Genomic DNA, 24,330 nt, shown 5'->3' with positions numbered 1-24,330 from the left:
GTGAGACCGGGTTGGGCAAAAATAGGCGAATGTTCGGTTAAAATAGGCAATCTCCAAGTTCACACTGCATGTGAACGCCGCATTGTGAGCTTGTAGATCGCCTATTTTCGACAAAGAGATTTGGTGCAGTAGAGGGTAAATAGGAAAAGACCAAACATAGACCCTGTGGGGACTCCGGTCAACAAAGTATACAAGGTTTAAGTGGTTAAGATCACCCTGTAGAATGACATTTGGTTGTCTTGACTGATTTTCACCACACTAGGGCGATGTTGCCATGTGTGATCACAGTTGAATGACTATGGTGTAAAACATGACAGCTGGCTGTCCTATGCAGAGGATGCAGCTTGTATACAGCTTGCATACTGTATGTGCCAAATACACACATTTTATATACTAGCATCATTTCTGTGCTATACTCGGTATGTTATAGTGCCTTATTGAATAAGTTGGTCCAAGCACAAGATCTTGCTTGGCGTGGGGAGTTGTTGGACTTAAAGGGACATTTCACCGCTGGAAGAAACTGCAGTCACTCAATGTTAATAGTATTTGTAGTAGATAACAGTATCACAATTTGAAATGGCCAGAAAAATTGAAGTCTGTGTGTTTGACTAGTGTTTGACCGGATAGCTGATAGTTGCACTACCCCTCCTTGTGGAGAGGGGGGAGGCTGCGTGGAGGTGTGACATGTAGTCCAGGAAGGAAGTGAGACCACATTTTCATGACAAATTTCGGTCATGAAGATGGCGGCAAAATATCTAAAAACACATATTACACACATAAAAACCCCAGGAAAGTGTTTCTTTTGTCCTAAACATTCACATAAGACCTGGTTGCAAAAGGGGTGAAGTGGCCCTTTAAGAGCTTCAGGCATGGCTACTTGGCAACTAGCAGGTGTCCTACCTGACAACATGGTCTAAATACATCTTTTAGACCTCCTCTTCCAAGCACAACTGAGACATACTCTACCTCCATATAGATCGGTTAAAATAATGGAATGATTCAAATAAGTTCTGGATACAGCTTTTTTTTCCTGTCAATGACGTGCCTTTGTGAAATGATTAGGCCTGTCACAGTTATTATATAATTGCATGATGAACCCCTAATTGCTGTTGATGTGCTGGTTGGTGCCTTACATGGTTTCCTGCTGCCATCGGTGTATGAATGTATGTGTGACTGGGTGAATGGGTGAATGTAATGCACAATCTATGTAAAGCGCCTTGGATAAAGGCGCTATATAAATGCACCATTTACCATTTTTGTAGTCATCAGGCCGGAACCATCAATCTGGAACTTCCTTTCCCTCAAACCAATTTTTCCCAATAAAAGCCGCAGGCTTTGATTGATTGATTGAAATATTTATTAACAGTTTGTAGAATTTACAGTACATTTTAAGCACAAACTCAATACAAAGACTGTCAACTGTGAGTGGACGACCCAATTAAGCATTACACTTGTTTACAACAGGGTCCACATTGTTCAATTCATCAAAACATTTAAAGACATACAGACATTTAGAGACATACAAATAGACATTTCTATGTAGCTAAAGTACAGAACAGGAATTCATCATATGGGAAGCAAAAAAGGGAAAAGATACAATATACAGTGAGGGAAAATGGGGGGGGGGGGGGGGGGGGATTCAGATTTTACAGAGGCCCGTTTCGAATTGCAGCCATCCGTAGGTGCCCTTTGAGAGCGGTTTTGAAGGAGTCAAGGGATTCACATGTCTTAATGACTGTTGGTAGGGCGTTCCACATTTTGGTGGCATAGGAGCGAAAATAATTTAGTCCCTTGTTTGTGCCGAATCTGGGTTGTACATGGTTTGTTGCACTCCCTCTGGTGTTGTGGGTGTGGACTTCGTTTACATTAAGGAAGTATTTAGACAGGTACATGGGTATCTTGGTGGTGTATCGAATCTTGTGGACCAGACCCATTGCAAGATGCTGTACTCTGTCGTCGACCCTAAGCCATCCCAGCCTGTCAAAGTGGGCAGGGGTGAGGTGGGTTCGGGGGGTGAGGCCAAGTAGGAGCCTGACCAGTTTGTTTTGGGAGGTCTGGAGCCTTGTTTTAAGGGCCTTTGAGGTGCTGTGGTACCAAGAGGTGGATGCATAGTCAAAGAAACCTTGTACGAGGGCTCCTGTTAAGGTCTTCAAGGTGTTTTTGCTGACCAGTGAGGAGATCCTGTAAAGGAATCTTGTTCTTTGATTGACTTTTTTGATTACGTTGGTGGCCATTTTATCCCCGGAAAGATTGGCCTCCAGGATGGAACCTAGGTAGGTAATTTCATCTTTTCGTGTGATAATATTGTCACCCACTCTAACCAAGAAGCCATCTGCCTTGCTGAGTTTACTATTTGATCCGAAGAGGATGGATTCAGTTTTTCCCAGGTGTAAGGATAGTTTGTTATCAGCGAGCCAGGTGCAGATTCTACCGAGTTCAGAGCTGAGGGTCTTTTCAACCTGCAGTTTGTTCCTGTCCGAGACCAGCAGTGCTGAGTCATCTGCGAACAGGAACAAGTTGCAGTCACAAGCTGAAGTCATGTCGTTAACATAAATTAGGAACAGTAAAGGCCCTAGTATGCTTCCTTGTGGGACGCCACAGCTCACTGGGAGGGGAGGGGACAGTGTTCCGTTCACCTCCACCATCTGTTCTCTCCCCTATGAGAGAACGAATCACGCTTTTATTGTTATTCTTCCGGTTTGAGGGAAAGAAAGTTCCAAATTGATGGTCTGATGACTACAAAACAATGACTACAACACATGACATAACGATATCATCCGCTCCTGACCGGATCACGCGGCAATTTTGTTACAGACCACTGAGACCAGGCTGCGGAAAGCCTGGTGACGCAAGGTTATAAAAGCTCAGAACGCATTACGATGTGAACATGTTGTTATTGTCGGCTATTTTTGCTATTTTATAAATTATGGGAAGGTATAATTATTAAGTAATATGGCCTGTTTTGGCAGCAGTACATTATTTAATTTGATTATTGATACTGGCCATTTTCAGTAATTTATTTTTATTGAAGTTATTTGTCATATCTGCCCTGTGCAATCTTTGTTTACTAAGCCTTAAAGGCACACAGAAATGCAAAATTTGTATTGTGTTCCAATGTTCAATGCCTAAAACACAATTAAATTGATAATTGCAATTATTTGTTATGACAATTAATCATCAACTAAAATGTAATGCTTGTCATGACAGCCCTATAGATGACAGAGCTCTGACCTTATTGTGGCATGTTGTCAGTTTGTTTGTTGTGAAATGAGACAGAATGTGCTGCTTGATTAACTCGTCTGTGACCTCTGCCCTACTATCCCACATTCAGGTGGAATATACTGTATGTTTACAGTAAAGTCGCCTCTATGATATCTGATACAGGTCCTCAGATAAAATCTCTTTCATAAGGAAGTCCTCTTCCGGACAAGCAGAAGGTTTCAAGTTCAACCCAAGAGACTTTCATATCATAAGATGAATGCAATCAATGATATTTATTGATACCATGAATACAGATGTTAAAGACCTGAATGGAGTAGTATTTATTAATACAATTATGTTTGATATGACGGAACACTTTGGCCTGACTCACACCTTCACAACAGATTGATGTATAGCTGATGCATAAGACTTGTTTACTGATGCAAGCTCGCAATGCATTTCCAATGGGAGTCACATGGTTTGACACAACATTGGTCTGCAGCCAGACACTATTGGGAGGGGGGCAGTCGAAACACAGCCGAAATCCGTACAACAAAAATGTTGTGTCAAACCATGTGACTTCCATTGGAAATGCATTGGGGCGGCCATGACACTTACCCATTGTTTACATCTAGCATGCATCAATGTTGTATGCTAGATCGAAAGGTGTGAGTACAGCCTCCCGGCCCCATCGCATGACAACCAGCTCATCTGATCTGATTGGAGCAGGACCAATGAGGTGATTCCAGTTGATGGGTGAGGAATGTAAATGAATGACAGGTTGCCACCAGGTCCCTCGGTTGAACTTTCGTGTCCTGTGTTGTGTATGTTTGCAAACATACACAACATGAAGCATAGCATAGCATGAAACATAACATGAAGTCAAGTGCAAACGGAGTCATAAGGCTGGGGAAATACATTTCACACCATTTAGGTAGGAAAGCAAGTGCACTGATGGTGTCTTCCACCAGGTCGGGCAGTAAACTTTTGTTCTTCCCATGAGTTCAAAAATTTGAATCGATTATCTGAGCGGATCAGATTCGGATTTTGGGCGAGTTCAAAACCAAAGATCAGGACTCTGATATATCAGGAAATCTGGATCAAATCTTCAAAATGGGTAGTTCAAAAAACAAAAACGTAGGATTGGGATCAGTTTGATCCAAAAGAAAAAAAAAAATATATATCTGGATTACCTTGATGCCACTGGAGGGCTGGATTTGCAATGGATTACCAAAGCAAAGCACACTTTACAATTAGTTCTTTTTCAATATAAGATGGAGGTTGTAAATTGAAATAATACATACTTTGTACAACTTTTATGGTTTAAGATTTTCATATATTTGTGTCACTTATGCAGAGGGCTCTTGCCAACCTGTGATCATACTATCATAGCCTTATCACCAAAATTCAAAACATATATCCCTAATAAATGGCTCTATTGCTATACTGTGTCCAGCTCCCTTATTTTGCTATTCAGATCCACTAGTCTAGGTGGCAATAGGTAGGATTAGATCACTGATATTGAGGATCTGGTAATCTGAATCTTGGTCAAGGTGATCCTATCCTGAACTCCCGGGACAAAATCTGTATATAATATATTGTCTGATTCTAGATCACGAAATATAGGATTTCAAAATCTGATCCGATCATATAGGGGCCAGGACCCCCTCAATGACCCCTGGGGTCGTTTGACCCTACTTTGAGAACCACTAGTGTGTGTAGGAGTCAAAAACGCATGATTGCATCATGTCCGGATTAACTACGGTAATAACTGATGATATGAGTGCATACGAGGATTCATTTGACTGCCTTTTTAGTGCCATAGAAAAACGTGTGTCGTACAACAGTGTCCATTTGGTTTCATTTGTGCACAATGAGGGCTGTGATCCCAGCCTCACATTGAGAGAAGACTCTCCCAACTCACACATTTGCATTCTTGTTTAGTGACAGAATGTACTTGTACTAAAGATTTTGCTCTTTATTTAGTTCCTGAAATGTCAAAAGCTGGGCCTGGGGGTGGAGCCAGCTTCTATGCAGAGGACCATACCAACAGACTTGATTGAGAGGGGGAATTGCTTAGTGATTCTAGTTGGCTCTAATTGCCGTCATGTATGTATTTATTGGTTTGGTCCACCACTATATAAGTCTCCATTAGGCGTCATTATATTATTTCTGTTACTTGAGTTCACTTCCTGTTTGGTTACAGATTATTTTTTATTTTCAGTTATGTTTTGTTGACTTCTTAAGGGCCCTTGGCTATAACCTGTTTTGTTGAATCCTTAGTTAATTATTTGTAATTTTTTTAAATGAAACAGACTTTGAGTTTGAAAACCTGTGTTGCCTTATGCTTTGACTGCTTGTTCCTACACACAGCCATAGTAGCAAATTATACAATACAGACCTGTCAGTAAGTATAGGGTCCATTTGGTTCCTAACTATTAATACATATTAGCGGGGGACCCCCTGTGACAATCAACGACACCTGGGGTCCCAGACAGTACCCCACTTTGACAACCACTAGTGTGAAGGAGGAAACCAGTGGAATTTGCTGGTGCCGGGTGACGCATTTAGCCTGGGGGACCGGCTTGGGTATTTCCCATCCTGTTAATTACTCCCTTGTTCACTCCTGGTGTTGTTGGTAATGACGATAATTATGGGCTAATTAATCATTTAAGGGTTGATCTGTGTCTTTATTTTTAGCTTGAGTGGAGAAACATTTGAACACTCCAAAAGGCTGTAATCAGAATGTCAAATGTATTTACACTTCACATCACTACTGTTAGCGTATAGTAAAAGCACATTTTACATATTTTTCCTGAAATTAATTATTGTTTTATTGTTTTATTGACAAAGTATAATTTTACAGAACATGCGTCGAAAAATACACATTTAAATATTTCTCAAACTGTACATACAGTATAGACTGAGGCACTTTCGTTGCCCCTGCTTGTTGAGATTACACATATTTCTTAAATACATAACAGCAATAGTTGTTCATTTCCAACTAAACTCCCTTTACTCAAAGCAATGTCTGAATGGCTCCTCAAAATAGGATCGTACTTATTACTGCAAAAATATACAAAGATACTGCTACATCAAAAATATAATAAAGAGGCTTGTAAGTTTAATTTGTCTCTCCAGTTATTTATAGTTTATATGTGTACGCTAGTGTAGATGGCAGAATTTGGCTTTGAATATGTGGTTTATTTACAGAAAGTGCATTTTAAGTCATGTATATTTCATTTACAACAACTTAAATAGTGATTTGGACTGTATATCAAGAGGTGTTGCTTCCAGTTCAAGGGAAGATTGACACAGAATTGTCTACAAAAACCTCAATCATTAACGGCACAACTAAAGCTAAACATTATCGTGATCAGGCCTCTTTACTTTAGTAAAAAAAAAAAAATCAACATTAAATAGTATTTTTACATGCTGGAATATACACGGAGGTCGGAGGTGCTTGGTGCTATGTATAGCCAAGGCCATGCAGGCTTCTTTGCAGTGTTGGCCTTTGTTCTCGTTCACCATTGCCCTACAATCCCTGTTCAGCTACTGTTTGTTATTCCTGGTTCACCGAGTACAGCTGGTCTATTTTCTCCTGGTACATTTTCACAACACAGGGCCTTTTCAGTTTCATGGTGGGCCCTGAGGAGACAAACAGGGAAGAAATATTAACAGTTAATCGAACTAATCAATTATTAAACAAAAACAATATTTGCGTGCGCAAGCGGAGTGCCCATGCGAGAGAACGTGAGAACGGCTGCATTCGTGAACATGGAGTGGGGATAAATCAGCATTGTGGGGTTATATAGACAATTTAAAAAATATATATAATTAAAGTGCTTACTTTTTCGAGGAATCATTGAATCAAAAAAGTAATAGAATAGAAGTAATAGAAAGCCCTAGTGTCAATTCTCTCTCTGTTGTTATGTGACAGCTGGCAAAAAGTCAAACCCTGGCGCTTACAAAATGCCACCAGAGCGGTTTAATGAGGTGAGGGCAACATGTGATGGTCTAGTAACAGAAACAAATGGAATGCCGCTTGGCACAAAACAAAATCATGAGACAAAGTCTTATCTCACTGTCTTTGACTACCAAAGTAGGTAATTCATTCAATGTTCAATGAAATGCTACTAAATGCTAAAAACTTCTGGCTGGCACTGTATGCTTTCACTTCCCGCTTCCTTTAACCAATTAAGTCCTATTTTATATACATATATTCAATAACTTACCCAGTTCCCCGCCAGAGACACTGAAGTCTCTATCCAAGATGACCCACTTTTGGATTTTCTGGGCGTTGGAGGGAGCTACGGCGTTGACACGCTCCATGCCTTCCTGGATGGCCTTGTAGATCGCCGGCTCCTTATTGAGTATGATCTCTGAGACCTTGGTTGCTATGACGCCGTGTTGTTGACAGTAGGCAAGTGCCGCGGGGCTCAGATCGTCCGTGGGCTCACCGTTGTCATCCACTTCGCACTATGGAAAAGAGAGAAGGGTCATTAACGGGGGCCATTCTAGTGACTTATTTAGTAGTTGTATCTATGCAGCAGATATGTAAGAGAGTGTGTACCTTGAGAGTGAGCAGCATGGAGAGGAACTTGAGCTGGTCACCGAGCAGCATGGCGTTGCTGATGATGGCCGTCTCTGCCTTCACGGCATCCTCCAAAGGAACCGGTGGGATGTTCTCGCCACCTGCTGTGATGATCAGCTCTGTCCAAACACAATGAGCCACTTTAGTTCTTGTGTCTTGCATTTCTCTTCTTTACCACCATTTATTTGACATGAAATGCTCGTCCTGGCAGCAGTTTACTATGCGGCCAGTTTCAGCTTGACATTTACTATTGTGGACATTTGGCACGCTGTGAAAATAGCCGATCTACGCATCGAGCTTGTGCATCTGCTATTAAAAAAAAAAAAAAAAAACATTTTCACCTATAATAACATGCTCATACACAAATAGTTGTCCTGCATAATATCGTAAAACACACCAACATCTGCGACGGCCGAGTGGTTGCCCACATAATGGGCTCTGATGCAGCCCAGGTCTGACGGATGGGGTTCGAAACCCCACAGCACACAACATCCGTGAAGACGTCCCCTTACCCCCAGGTCTGGATGGGGTTCGAAACCCCACAGCACACAACATCCGTGAAGACGTCCCCTTACCCCCAGGTCTGGATGGGGTTCGAAACCCCACAGCACACAACATCCGTGAAGACGTCCCCTTACCCTTGATTCTTCCCGTGATGTACAGGAAGTCGTTCCTGTCGTGCTTGCCCAGGTCTCCAGAGTGCAGCCAGCCGTCCTCGTCCAGGGCCTCTGTCGTTTTGTCGGCCATGTTTAGGTAGCCCATGAAGACGTGTCGCCCCCAGAAACAGATCTCCCCGTTCCCTGCCGTGTCAGGCTTGTCCAGCTTCGTCTTGCAGCCTTTCATCACCCTCCCGCAGCTGTGCAAAGACCAAGGTTATTTATTAGGGTTGACTAAACTTAAATGAAATAACTACTAAAAAATATTAGTTGACTGAAAGTCAACTAAGTGTTGCAGTGCTGACCATGGGAGATAAACGTGAACAGAAAGGAGGAGAGGTCGCATAACTTTTAGTCACGATGGAAATTGTTTTTATTTTAAGATGACCAAACTAAAGCAAACTCAAATCACAAAGAAAATGTCCTTAGTTAGCCCCCGTCTAGTATCTGGGGTGGATAAGAGATGTAGCTCTAGTAGATTAAACTGAAAATGATTTCTTTTTTGATGAGTTTTTATTACACCATATTTCTTCCGACTTTTTTTTGTCTTGTCCCTGACAAATACCCTGTATACAATAAAGAAGTTAAACTAAAACCAATTTAAAGCAAAGACAGAATGAGTTGACACCATATCGAAGTGCAGATCATAGTTTTCTCTACTGTGTGTTCGGAGCCACTGCTCATATCTGTTTAATCAGCATTCAGAGCCACTGCTCATATCTGTTTAATCAGCATTCAGTGCGAGCCTCAAAGTTTTTCACCTGCGTTATCAACTAGGTGCATCAGTCGGCACAGATCTATCGCTACACGTTGTATAATTTGGTACTGCAAGTATATTGACGCCAATACTCCTGCAGTTTTACGGCTCTGTATGTTTGTCCTGTAGCCAAGGCTGAGAGTATCATCAGGGACAGACATCACCCCAGCCACAGCCTGCTCGAACCATTGCCACACCTTCAACCTGGCAAGCGATACCGGAGTATCATCATGAGCCATAACAAGAGACAGTGGCAGAGTTTTTTATCTAGCAGCTGTTAAACTGCTGTCAACTGATCTGCACTTTACTGACACACTTTAATGGGTTTAAGACTTCCTTCTAAGCAACGTTATACTGACACGCACTATACTGAATGCACAATATGTGATTTAGGACCTCTTTTAATTTAAAAATACAGATTTTAATCCTCAGGATTCTTTCATGCGAATTATTTTCTTTTTGCTCCCTGAGCTGCACACGTGGAAGCCTACATAAACAAAGAGTTGCACCTCGCTGTTATAATTGCGTCCAAGGATCGAAACATTGTTCTCGACAGTGACTTTTCTCGTTGTGCATGTGGACATTCCTTTTGTCCTGCACACCTGTTCTCAACGTTTAAGGTGTGCAAGTAAAAACAAAATCTGAGTGCTTCATCCTCTCCGCTGAAAGCCATACAGAGTCTGACCTCATAATGTGGTCATTGTCAACCCAGGAGATGGGACTGCGGCCCTACTCTCTCTCCCTCATGCCGTATAACTCGAAAAGCAGCATATTCAGGCCCATTAAGTAATCCGACGTATGTCAAAACTCTTGCGTGCTTCCACCACTAACCTCAGGATGTGGAAATTGTCAGGCCAGGAGATGGTGTGCGGCCCTGAACTTTCACTCATGCCGTACAACTCGAAAAGTGGCATATTCAGGCTCATGAAGTACTCCAGGGTGTCCTTGGTGATGGGAGCAGCCCCCGTGAAGCAGGCCCTGCAGCGGTCCAAGCCCAGTGCCTGGCGCACCTTCTTGAAGACCAGATTGTTGGCCAGCATGAAGCCCCAGGGCACCTGGTGCTCCCTGTCAGTCGAAACAAACAAATACACACACCCAAGTCTAGAAGTCAGATTTTTACATAAATTACTGGGAATGGAATTTAACACACCTGTCTTCAATGAAGGGAATAATGATGCTGGGGACTGTGAAATTAGCATACAAATCAACGAGGAATTTAACTCTTGATGTCAGATTACAACATTACAACCAACATACCGACCAAATATACTGTTGTGTCATGTTAACACAGCATCAGTGTCATCTTTAGATTTTTACGTTGGCTATTCAAAAATAGCAGATGTACAAGTGAGCTTGTACAATACATCTGCTATTTTTGAACATTCTTTTGAACATTTTTGAATGTGTGAGGACTGATTTAGAAGGCATTTGTAGAATCAGCCCCAGGTCTTAGGAGCATATTGGTGGTGTGGAATGTTTAGCCCATTGACTACGAATCACGCTATAGAGCGTCGCAGTCCCCTACCAGGGCCCAGGAAATTATTCTCCGTTCATTTTCCTCATAGACATTTCAAAAAGTATTTATTTAAAGACTTTTACGCCGCGGACAAAGCCAACTCTTGTCGTGACAAATCATGACAACAAACACAATTTTTTGGGCCGAACAAATAATTAGAAAGAAGAATAAAACGGCAGGTTACAACACTTTTTTGTTGTTTTTCTTCTTTGTAATTATTTGAGTTGTCACGACTCGAGTTGGCTTTGTCCGCGGCGTAACCGTCTTTAAATAAATACCTTTTGAAATGTCTAGGGGAAAAATGCATTGTGAATAATTTCCTGGGCCTGGCGTCGTCATGAAAGGGGGTGGGACTGTGACGCTCTATAGGCCTACAGTATACTTTACTAGTGTGACAGTACATTACTGACAAACGTAACATAAACACACAAGCTGTAACATTCAAACCATTGTACAATCTTATTGACATTATTGCACTCTGCCCAAGATGCCTCACCCATTCATGGCACTGTAGTTGTACTGCAGCCCTATGGACTTGGCCCAGTCTGCTACTCTCTTCCTCATGGGAGATGACTTGGCACCGATAGCTCTCATCTTCTCCTGCATCTTCTCCCACACCCGGGGGACGCCCAGGAACGACGTGGGCCGCACCTCTTTCAGCGTGGTCCCCAAGGAGCCCTGAGGACATACATTACAATATGATTAGGTATCCATTACGTATTAAAAGAAAATTGGGCGGGAACCCCTTTTGGTGTTAGCATTATGTTATGCTTTAGCTATTGAAAAATAGCAGATCTACAAGCTCATAGCGCGCCACCGAGTGGCGCGCTACGAGCTTGTAGGTCTGCTATTTTATTTTATTTTTTTATGCATTTTTGTCTATAACGCCAAGTTGAAAGTGATCAAAATATATATTTTTTGGGGTACAGAATTTGCCTTTGTATTGAGTGCACACAATAGTAAATGTAAAGACAATTCATAACAGTATGGTGCCACTGTATCATGATACACCTGTGTGCCTCGTCACACTGGTTGTGCAATTGCTTTTTTGCACGCTTTGTTTTATGTCTATGAAGTGTTATTTTTAGATGTATTGTTTTTTATCTTTTTGCCTGACCAGGACCTGAGTAAACACATTTCGTTCCGTACTCGTTCTTGAACCTTGAACCTATATCCAACCTTGAACCTTGAACCAATCTTCCGCCGTAGTCTGAAAACCCACCTTTTCAGACTCCATCATGGCCCATAGCACTTACCCTACCCCCTTAGATAGCATTTCTGTAGACTTTGATACAGACTTATAGCATGTTATGTAGACAGCACTATAATTGCATTGTATGTAGTCATAGCACGTCATAGTACATATGTATAGCATAGTAGTACAGTATATATGTATAGTTTATATGTATAGTTTCATTATATAGATATTCCACTGTTACTTTCTTAGCTTACGCATGTTTCATGATAAATGCTTTTTATGTGATGTATTCCCATGCTTTTTTGTTCTTGCTTAATGTAAGTCGCTCTGGATTAAGAGCGTCTGCTAAATGCCTAAATTGTAAATTGTATAGAAGGTTAAACAAGATTTGATAAACAGATTTGTCGACCCCACGTTTGAGAAGCAGTGCACCGCTAGGATATGCGTGTTGTTGACCTTGGCCTTACCTTGAGGGCATCCGGCTCAGCGAAGTGAGTGGTGGCCGCAAACCTCATGGAGATCCACATGTCATTGATCTGGGCGGCGACGTGGCTGAGGGGCAGGTAGCTGACCAGCACCTCCTCGCCGTAGTTCAGGTCCAGGGAGGAACCCGCCTGGAAGCAGGTCCAGGTGATCTGCATATGAATGAAGGGGCAGGAGAGGAGTTAATGTCTGGCCCATTATTCAGTCAAAGTGGTCTGACAGAAACGGCCGTTTCCATCTGCTCTCAACAACCTAATACTTACCCGTCTAGTTATTGTAGCAGTGTTAATTTTGACAGCAAATTCTGATTTAGTCTTTTGAATAACACACCATTTAGTTTATAGTCCTATAGTCATCTGAAATTGTTTAAAAAAAAAAAAAAAAAAAAAAAAAAAACGTATTTTAGTCTTAGTCAACAAAATTAGCACTGCTACTGTAGTTAGTTACATATTGTTGTTCTCGAAAACAAACTGGCCTGAACCCCCGTGCACCGGAAAGGCATAGCACTTCCATCCCACTCCTCTTGTTCAACATTCCCCGCTGACAGGCGTCAATAATTAGCCCGTAGGAGTATCCCCAATGGCAGGTTCAAGGAGTTGCATTGGTGTGACAAAACAGGCAAAGAATTGCTTTGGTGTGGTTTGACACCAGACTCGGGCCTTAGACAATGGGGGGCAGGTACTTGCAGCACTTGCATCACCCCTGCACCACACGAGCGTTGCCATTCACTTTGTCATTGTTCTCATTTGATCAAATTTTATTTTATTTCATTTAATTCTACTTAAATTCTTCTAGTTATCAATATGACAACTTGGTCTTAATCGGCCTACGGTGTGCATCAATTAAAAAGCTGAATTGTTTGATGGGCAAAATACATTGAAAATGTATTTTGATACAAAATACAAATACTGGGTCAAAAAATGTATCTAAATACAAAATACAAAATACATCTTCCATCCCAGCGAAATACAAATTACAAAATACAGAAAAAGTATTTCAAATACGTATTTAAAATACATGTATTTCAAATACTGCCCATCTCTGATGGGCAAAATACATTGAAAATGTATTTTGATACAAAATACAAATACTGGGTCAAAAAATGTATCTAAATACAAAATACATCTCATTTCTTCCATCCCAGCGAAATACAAATTACAAAATACAAAAAAGGATTTCAAATACGTATTTCAAATACATGTATTTCAAATACTGCCCATCTCTGATTGTTAGTTCAGTCAGTAAACCTAAAATAATTTCATGAAACATACTGTATTAAATGGTGATTGTCTTGTTACTCACATTGTCATGGCTCAACATGACTCCTTTAGGGTTGCCCGTGGTCCCAGAGGTGTAGATGAGAGTACAGCACTCATTGGCCTTCAGGCTGCCGATCACAGTGTCCAGCTGCGAGTCGGGGACGTCCTCACCCAACTTCATGAACTCTGCCCACTGCATAGACACACAAGTCAGCTTAGTATATCAAATTATAGTTAAATAACAAAAACTAGATGCAAAAAAACCCTAAAACAAAATAAAAACTAATATATGTGTTGTAGTACCGACTGACTGACTTTTTGCCAGTTTTAACTGTAAATACATTTTTAAATGGTGTGAGCTTGTATAACAAACAATAACTAATATAAAACACTTTTCTGGATCTATTTTAAAGAAACAATATAATAATTCAACCAAATGCTTAGTACAGGCCAGGGCACCTCAGACCGAGCTGAGTTATGTTTGCAATGCGTTGCCAATTGTGCTGTTGTGACGAGAACACACAGTTTAAACGTTTGATGACAGTCACAGATAGTATGCATCAGTAGTATGCATCAGCCAGCGGCATTTTGATGCCGTCACAGATAGTATGCATCCGTATGCAAACCTCTCGTCAGAGTCTGGCAATGTTCCAAACTTGAGTCAAAAATAAAACCTACCGTGTACAAGTTGGGGAGCTTCTGTTGCAGCTCATCCTTGTACTGAACTATGGCCTTCAGGTGAGGTAGCTGATCTTTAACCTGAAATGACACGGATCGGAATGAGTAATTTACACAGTGAAGGTGAATGAAGTGCAATCAATCATACTTGACATCCTCTGGGTTCATTTGACCCGATTAACATACTGTACATAGCCCTACGTCCTTTTACCTTTCAATCCGTGTGTGTGTGTGTGTGTCTGTGTGTGTGTGTCTGTGTGTGTGTGTGTGTGCGTGTGTGTGTGCATGCGTTCGTGCGTGCGTGCGTTATTTAGAGGGCGTTTTTAAAATCGGCCTCAGGTCTATATGGGTCTGGATTTTTTAAAGGTTTGAGGATTTACCTCATCTATGGCTGAATGATATATAATTTCAGCATCTACATCACAATGTACACCAATCCCATAATTAACATAACATATTATTGCAAATCGTCATCTTCTTAAACTAATGGCCTATGTAATTTTTTGAAGAAATGATGCGATTGAATTGAAATGATTAATTCTGTCTCGTGTTAGTTCCCTAAAGTGATAAAGCAGCTTAACTAGTGTAATGTAATATTTGGAACTGGAAGACAGTGACACGAGCCCTCCTGTATCCTTTCCCGACAAGCAGACGCCACCCTTCTTCCAGCCATTCATTCACATAGGAGGAGCAGTGCATTATTCATATTGTGTGGATCATGGGACTTTGATGGGGGTGACTACTGGTAGTTTCGCTTCAGCCAGATGATCAGAGATCCCTGCCTATAGTGCCTACTGATACCTCTGGGGAAATCTATTGTTGTTTTGCTTTGTTATTGGTGTATTGTTATCTTAACACAGCTCTGCAGAACAGGTCCCACCAACATTTTGCGGCTTGTACTGTACTGCTTGTACTGTAGTAAGTGACAAATAAAACTGTTGCTTCTTGAGCCTTGATCCAATAATTAATAATAATAACCAGTGCTATCAAACCTACAACTGCTGCCTTTAAAGCCAACCCCGATATCATCCCGATATTAAGGACCGCCCTAAAGTCTGTTTTTACATATTATACAAATTGCTTCCACCCACATTTTGCTCATTCACTGAATGTAGATGTCCCATATTATGTACAGTATCTGTAGGTGGACGAGATCTCTGGTCATCTGGCTACACAATACTAGATGAGTCAACCAGAGTAAGGAGAAAGAGACTCTTCTCTCTCTGATATCACCATGATCATTGCTAGAATGACCAATTCTTTCCAAATGGAGCCACTGAAGTCAAAGGCTGAATGATATTTTCGCAAAACAAAAGTATTTATCATCATATCACTATAACTAGTGGGAGTGTGTCTCCTGACCTGTAGGATTTTGAGAAGCTGTTTGTGGTTCTCTACGACCAGGATGTTGGCCTCGCAGTTTTGGGCCACATACTGGCAGGCCTCGGGGGAGTTGGTGGTGTAGATGCCGGCAGCCAGGCCCCTATACAGCACCAATCAAGAGAAGATATTTAGTGTACAGCGAAACCAGGAGGGGGGCCTAGTATAGAGCCCTGGGGATCTAGGGACCGGGTTCAAGTGGTTCATTCATGCATCTGCCAGCACAGTAACGATACAGTAGAATGTGTTCTGTAATCATCTACAAAGGCAGATTTAAGGCAGATATATATTTTTTAAATGCAAGAAAGAGAGAGAGAGAGAGAGAGAGAGAGAGAGAAAAAAAAAGAGAAAATAATCGATAGTTGCAGTCCTCCTAACACTACATATGAAAATATAATCTTCTTACCCAGCCATGATGCAGCCGACGTCTGAGATGAACCATTCAGGAGAGTTGAATCCCAGAATCCCGACACCATGGTAGCGTTCCAGTCCCAACTACAAACAGACACGAGGAGTTAAGATGTGTTTTCGTTTTGTTGTAGTTGAATGCATTTTTAACTAGACGCGGCACATGCCTCGGTAACTTTTGACCTACATCATGCTTCAGGAGATATACCCCGCATCACGGGGCACGGACGTGACCATGAAACCAGAGAAGAAACATAAGCTGTCAAAATCCCCACACACCCAAGTGTTGGCTTTCAGCCGTCCCATTCTCACACCACGAAGGAAATTACTATGAGGGATCAACGCAGTTTCTGTCCAACTATGTAAACACTCAAACCGTAAAAGAAAAAGCTGCCGAAGAACAAAGAACCACGAATGACAGAAAATCGATGTCATTGTTCAATCTTTGATGTTAAATCCTTGATGATGACATCAATCTTTGATGATGTTTATATGGGGGGCAGGGACGACGACGACATTGCATAGGAAAGACTACTTAATCCCAAGACAAGGCATTTATCTCACAGCTGCAGAAACCATGCTAATGTAGAACTGTACAAAAATAAGATAAACTAAATAACGTGTGTAATAATTCCCATGAGAACACTAGCATCCTTGTTCTGGGAACATTCACCTAAGCTTGTGGATAAGCTATTTTCAGCAAAGAGATTTGGTGTACAGGGGAAGAAGTTGACCAATATACAGAACTAAATATAGAGGAACAATCAGTGGTGTAAAGTAACTAGGTACTTTTACTCAAGGACTGTACTTAAGTACAATTTTGAGGTATTTGCACTACATCTCAGAGGCAAATATTGTACTTTTTACTCCACTACAATTATTTGAACACTTTAGTTATTAGTTACTTTGTAGATCTTTATATACCGGCATTTAAAAACTTGGAATGGGACATTCTGCAAAATGCGTATACTTTTGCTTTTGGTCCGTTAAGTACATTTTGATGCCAAAACCTTTGTACTTTCACGCAAGTACATTTTCAATTCGGGACTTTCACTTGCAACTATCATTTCTACGTTGCAGTATTGATACTTTGTATTAAAAACTTTTCCCAGCACTGGGAACAATCCTACCTTTAGGAAGCTCTTGGCAGCTGCTCGACACTGCTCATAGTACTGGCTGTAAGACACCGTCTCCCACTGGCCTTCCTTCTTGAAGGCCAGCGCCGGGTGGTCACCGTAACTGGTCACCGTCTCCAGGAACATCTGGTGGCAGTTCACCGCGGTCTCCGACCCCAGACCGGAGCCCTCCATCCTCAACTTGACTCCAATGTCTTTGGTGATGCTCCATAGCTGATCGGCTGGGCTCAGACTCGCTGCAACATTCGGAAGAGGGATCGCCTTAGGTTCGGCGTGAGCACAGCAGTTGCATCTACCCGCCATCAGCAAAAAGAAGCCTGATAAAGTCCTACTAACGCAACAACCAACACAACAGCAGTCAAGTCTACAAGTGACAGAGAGAGTCAAGACTGCACGGACAGTTGAAGGCTGCAGACATGTCTATATGCTGAGCTTCCACCTTGTGGGTGTGTATTCAGCAGGGCTGTTTCACAGCATGAATTTCTGGTCCTTTAGAGCTGCCGGGGGCTGGTTTGTTTCAGGTTACGCGAGATGATACGAAAGCTATGGAATGCACCTCACTACCAACCAATCAGGTTTGGTCAGGACTCAGGACCATTGACACAATGGATAAAGATCCACATGATCTGGAGCCAGTCAGTATACGCACGACAGAGATTAGCATGACGATGACAAAAGGTCATGGTTATACCATATATAATAATAATAATAATAATACAACGTTGTTTGTATAGCACCTTCCATGACATGAAATGCAGCTCAAAGTGCTTTACAGAGCAATAAAGAAAAAACTAAATCAAAGGCATGAAAAACTTAATTAGCAGTGAATAAGGCTTACAGTGAGCACATTAATAATGTCAAGGATTTTAATACTATAAGAAAGAGTGATATTTCATTGGCAAAGGCAATTCACTCAAATTAGTTTCCACATATTCTATTTTTCTTTTTTCAAGATCTCAGCATGATACTGTGCTGTAGATAGAGCCCTCTGATAGAAGTCAGAAAAATGCATAGTATCGTCACTCTCGGGCGAAAGGAAATTTACAAAACTTGCCACTCAAGAAATGGAAAAAGGAACACAGGTTATTTTAAATAAGGACCCAGGTTGAAAGTAAGGTGTTTAAGGCCGTCTGTGTTTTTATTTATTTATATAAATATCTCAGTAAAAGCTTATTACTATATAATAACTACATTGTATCCATCTTTTGGGCATCTTTATTATACACAGTTATAGGTAAACATTTTAAAAAAATGACCAAAAAAAGTTCAAATGGTATAAAATAGCTAATCTTGTAGATCGGCAATCTTCACTACATGTGCGCCACACTGTCATAAGAAGATGTATTAAATAGATACTCATTTATGGGGATAAAAGCATACAAAATATGGAAATACAAGGTTTCTGCCCGACAGTGACAATATTATACATGCTCTCCAATTACCTCTACTGTCTGCACCCTTTCAAAGTACACAAAACCAGTTTTCACCAACCTGCTAATACTATTATCATCATCAAACAACATGGACATATTTGTATGTGTCTTTGGTTCTGTGTGGACTTTTGGAAGACTTCTTGTCTGCGTCGAATTAGGGCTGCAACCCTTGATTATTACCCTAGCGAATAAAATGAAAAATTTGATTAATCTAATAATCAAAAATCTATATTTTTTAAATGTTTTATACTTCAACAAGTCAATTACGTAACCACGTAAACAATATTCTATCTACTTTTCACAATGGTGTAGTACACAAATAGTGAAAATAGTTGATGCTCACAATACAAAGCTTTTAATTTAATTGTGAGCTATTAGTGGATTATTCGATTCAATCGATTAACTATTGCAATGCACCCCTACCGTTCGGTGTCACTTCAGCCTGTTGCGTGTCGGTCTCTGCTGAATTGCAGACTCCTCCGTTGGCGAGTGGAGCAGACACCTTTAGGGTAGTTATGCTGTAATGTACATTGAAAAGGTTTGAAATCTTAACATTTGTTTATGTCAGACCACCATTATTAAACAAATTGCCTGCAGTGAGGTCGCATGATTCTGGAAAGATACAATGTCTCTGGAAATGTCACTTAAACGCAGTTTTTTACTTTGCCATATGACATATAGCAAAAGTTGCTATTTCTTTAACACATTCTTTAAAAACAATCACCCATAATAACATGCCTAACATAAGGACACTGGGGTTTAAGAGGACTAAAAGTCTTAATGACAAAAGTTTAATGGGATACTTCAACCCCAAAATCACACACCCCATGGAGCTTTGAATTCACAGTGATTTCTTCGTTTTTTTTGCATTCCTAACCCAATAATTTGATGACCAGTATCCGGTAGGACTCAAAAGACACTTTTGACTGAACTATCCCTTTAAAGATGCTGTAAATATATTTGGGTTAAAACAGAAAGTATTTGTAAAAAGGAACAAAACAAAAAAACCCTCTTTAATTCTGACATCAATCATTTATCCCGGTCTCTCCAGCAAAAAGAAAAAATACATTTTCAGGTGTGACACCAATTTCATTGAGTCAGGGGAGATACGAGACCCCATTTATCAGCTTCAATTTGAAAGCTTTCCAGTTCCAATTTTGTCTGCTCAATGTTTGTTTCATCACTTTGTTTGTTACATTATACTGTATGACTTCTCTCTCCTGATTGGAAAATGGAACTTCTGTTTACTAAAGAAAAAACCTGAAGAGGCCCCTGAAATTACTGAACAAACACAATATACGTATGCGATTACATTATTTTCACAAACATGTCACCTACAGCACATTTGAAAGGGTCAAAACTCTTGGCTCTTCATGCACATGATGTGAAATGCTATCTGGTCGCATACCTCTCAGTGATATCTTCCAGGATGCCGTCGCTGATAACAGAGTGCTCTTCGTCAGACATCTTCTAGTGCTTGAATAAGTGGAAAAGCAAGCTTAGATCAGGTGCCGTTTTAGATATGCATGCAAGATTCCTTTTCACAGCCGTTTCATCACACAAATCACTTGCTCCTAATGAAACCGCAACATTTATATGACACAGACATTCACAGAGAGGTCATTGCTTGCAACATCTCACTGTTGATGGCATTTGTCGTGTCAATATAATCACTACTACTGTGCTGCGTCCAGCCCTATGGCTCCATCATGTGTTGAAACTTTGGACGTTATGCCAGAGAATGTTGGGCCATTTGAAAGGGCAATAATAACCTTTGTCCCACTGACACACGGAGAGATTCTAATCAGTCACCCAAACAATGTCGTCTAGAGAGGTTAGTTTAAGGACATGAACCTTATAGCGGTTTATCAAACCATTTCATGTCAAGGACCCACAAAATTGATATGATTGAATTGAACTTGTACATCTTCTATTGTATAAAATATGGATAGAGGGGTTAAAATGATTCCAACCAGTTCCTTTCCACTCCATCAGGTGGAAAGGAATAGAGACCAGTAGAGTATAGAGACCAGAATTACTGCATGTTTGTTTTTTGTGAGGTTACCTAACCATTTCTTAATGAATAAAATAAAATGTTGTCCAATCTGTAAGGTAGAGTATGTTAATACAATATAACTTATACAATTGAGATGGTTGTATTTTGGCTCCCTGCTTTTCTATTGACATTTAGATTGTGTCAAAGGTCACTTCTCACCTAGACACAGGATCGGACACGAATTTTGACCTAATGGTCAAGATTCAATTTAGAATAGTAAAATAGTTCCCACTCCTTGGTGGCTTTTTTTGGTCACATTATTGCCGCATCTCCCGTCAGTCGGTCGGTCACGCCTCCATATATGGTCACGCCTCGTGACATCAGCCTCCATATGGTCACACCTCGTGACATCACGCCTCGATATATTGGTCATTCCTTGTGACAAGTCACGCCACCATATATGGGCATCTCCATATATGAAGATCATGACACTGACCTCATCAATCCCTGGATAGCCATACAGAGAGAAGACTGCATCATCACCTAGATCTGCATATGGAGCCGGCCAGCAACTCTACATCTGACCTCAAACCCCTAGATCTCCATATACTGTATGGAACTGACCTGTTCTGACATTCCATATGTTGATCCCACCCCACCCGTCCTTCCTCTTCAATGTCTCCCTTTTGACTGATACCTGTCCATTTAAACTCTGAGTCTAGACCCTAGACTCTAGACTCTAGGCCCCAAAGTTATTAGTGCAGCCGCACCTGGCAGCCGATGAAATTGAGTTCTCAACAGGCCCGGAAATTAAGGCCCGGCCCTACCTGGGCCCTCATCAAACCATGTACACTCAAGTCACTGCCCCCACTGCCACCCTTAGATCTCCATATATGGAGCTGAGCTGTACTCTCAAGACACACTCCAAATATGGCCAGACCTCCTCAAACCCTATACACTCAAGACACTTCCCCCGCTGGCACCCTTAGATCTCCATATATGGAGCTGACCTGTTCTGACATTCTATATGTTGATCTGACCTCATCAAACATGCTCCATATATGGCCAGTAGGCTACAGAATTAATTCCATTATGTTGATCTGACCCCCCATGCCAAAGCACCAGCGCTTTCCCAGCAGTCTGCCATCACCCAGGTGGATGCTGGCTTGCACACACACACACACACACACACACACACACACACACACACACACACACACACACACACACACACACACACACACACACACACACACACACACACACACACACACACACACTTCGTCCTCTGCATTTTACCCATCCTACAACAACTAGGAGCATTGAGCAGCCATTGGATTCTATGGCGCTCGGGGAGCAATGAGGGGTTAAGAGTCTTGCTCAGGGACACACATTGACATTGCTGACCTGGCCTGGAATCGTACCTGGGACAACCAGGGGCTCTGGCATTGTGGCTCCCCAGGCGGGCTCACTAGCTAGCCACTCAGCTATGGCCACCCCTTTTATCCCATCCCATCCCATTATCCCCTGAGCAAGCAAGCCGGCTCAATGGTAAACATTGCAGCACTTTGCTCACTAGCTAGCCACTCAGCTATGGCCACCCCTTTTATCCCATCCCATCCCATTATCCCCTGAGCAAGCAAGCCGGCTCAATGGTAAACATTGCAGCACTTTGCAGAAACCAGGTTCAAATCCATGGTAGAAGAGGAAAGATACATAGTGCTGTTTTAAATGTTTTTATGACGCAGTAAACTCGCGCCATCTAGTGGGCAAATGTAGCAACTGTGGAAACACTACAACCTGCACAGACAAAATAGGCTAATCAGTTCAATTCAGCATAAGATGAGGGATAACATGAAATGTCAGTTACAACAAATTAATGATATATGTTTTAACTGACATCATGCTTAATTTGATAACAGCTGTAGACAAAGAAAGTGAATCTGACCTCTGTAATAAATATACACTTACAGTAAGATAAGTGTGGTCAAGATTTATGTGGGGCAAAGTTCATTCAACTACAAAACTACAGTGCAGCAATATGAAGAGGCTATAAAATAGTCTTCGCTCAGCATTATGCAAACTGCTTTTAAAGAGCTCTTCACCGACCTTCACAATGACAAATTCCTCTTTTGTAGGCTACATGCCTGATTCAGGCTAGGTTGCATATTATTTGGGAATAAGACTTGTCCTTCAACCACTGTTGAAGTTGTCTATTTGGAGCATGTCATTCATAATACATTTTTCACTATTTTCTTTTTTATTCTGCAAGTATAACATAAGGCTTATAAGTGGTTATGGTAACGACGCTGCTAAAATGTAGTTAAATATTCTAATATGACAACATTGGGTTCTTAACAAAGTAATGAAAGCCCTTACGTCCTATTTGAAATAGTATAGTATAGTTTTCCAGCAATTTGTACAATACTCCAGTCTGTGCCAGAAGATAACATCCAACAGTGCGAAACTACACGCTTCCGCAGTCACCAGTTACAGTGTTTGTTTAGCTTTTAATTAGACCCCCTGGCAGCAGCAGGGGGGCTCTGAAGAATGAATGTGACTCTGTTGACCAAACAATAAAACACGAGGGAGCTGCTCACTTAAGTTCATACCTGTGTCTGCATATGTAGGTCATTTGTGTTTGTCCTAAATACATTTAAGATACCAGAGACTGAGACATGTGAAACCCAAACCCCCCCTCACTCGAATTAACTGCAACTATACAGCCTATAAAGTTAAACATAACAAGCAAAGTAAAGCCTTGTCAATTAGACGCAAAAAGACATTTCAGGACATTATATTCTGAGTAACTACTTCACCGGAGCACAATGCCCCTCACTGTGTCCATGCATTTTCATCCTGAAAAGTACCAGGATTATGAGGTTTCCACATAATGTTACAAGGTCAGCCGTTGTCTGAAACCCTCTCGCCACTGCAGACTTAATATTAGTACACCCACGACTACACGTGCACTGCTGGCATAACTACAGTACCAGCAACACTACATCAAATGATGAAAACATAAGCATCACATGAACATGGAATGAAGCAAAACAAGTATTGGCATTAATACAGTATAATATAAAATATTCAAAATCTGTCAAAGCTTTAAGAATAAAAAAATCTGATCTACAATGGCATTGCAATGTATCATGGAGTTGTACTTAGAATATTTTGTCAAAGCAGCGGAGTAAAAAGTAAAATAGTGCCCCTGATATGTAGTGAGGTAAGAGTATAAAGTATATATAAAAAAATGTAATACCCACGTAAAAATGTACCTCAAAATTGTACTTTAGTACAGGACTTGAGTAAATGTACTTTCCACCTTAGGTTGGAAAGTACAAAGTAACAAAGTGAGGTTGTTAAGTGGAACAACCTCAAAATGTCATAGAATTACAATAGTATTGCCTACCTTGTGCAGAGGTAAAGAGACGGTGCTGAATGACATCAACTTGACAGGTGCAGGTGGACAGTACTGTGGATCAACCTCTGCCTGCCTGGCACGGGACAAGCAACTGTCGCCTCGGAGGAACAGATCAGCCTATAGGGGGCTTTGTGTGAGTGTGAGGTGACTGCAGTCCCACTCTCTCTCACTCACTCACAGTTCACACCCACCCACCTGGGGGTCAGCCCAG

The 24,330-nt window shown here is 41.2% G+C and overlaps 1 protein-coding gene across 1 annotated transcript; it reads right to left on the bottom strand.

Moving 5' to 3' along the window:
• Positions 1-6,026: 6,026 nt before the first annotated feature.
• Positions 6,027-24,247, bottom strand: LOC310872730 (long-chain-fatty-acid--CoA ligase ACSBG2-like). The gene is made up of 15 exons (XM_083784787.1): positions 24,108-24,247; positions 20,108-20,175; positions 19,123-19,217; positions 17,261-17,502; positions 16,129-16,217; positions 15,705-15,825; positions 14,343-14,423; positions 13,708-13,857; positions 12,390-12,557; positions 11,221-11,402; positions 10,040-10,273; positions 8,434-8,651; positions 7,775-7,914; positions 7,437-7,680; positions 6,027-6,849 (listed from the first exon to the last, which is right to left on the bottom strand). The coding sequence occupies exons 2-15, from the start codon at positions 20,164-20,166 to the stop codon at positions 6,764-6,766; spliced, it is 2,109 nt and encodes a 702-aa protein (XP_083640913.1). The 5' UTR covers positions 20,167-20,175; positions 24,108-24,247; the 3' UTR covers positions 6,027-6,763.
• Between the last annotated feature and the right edge of the window lie 83 nt (positions 24,248-24,330).

This window comes from Protomyctophum parallelum (genome assembly GCF_964188405.1).
Source record: "Protomyctophum parallelum genome assembly, chromosome: 15".
NCBI classification, from domain to species: domain Eukaryota; kingdom Metazoa; phylum Chordata; class Actinopteri; order Myctophiformes; family Myctophidae; genus Protomyctophum; species Protomyctophum parallelum.
This window is presented reverse-complemented; position numbering and strand designations above follow the sequence as displayed.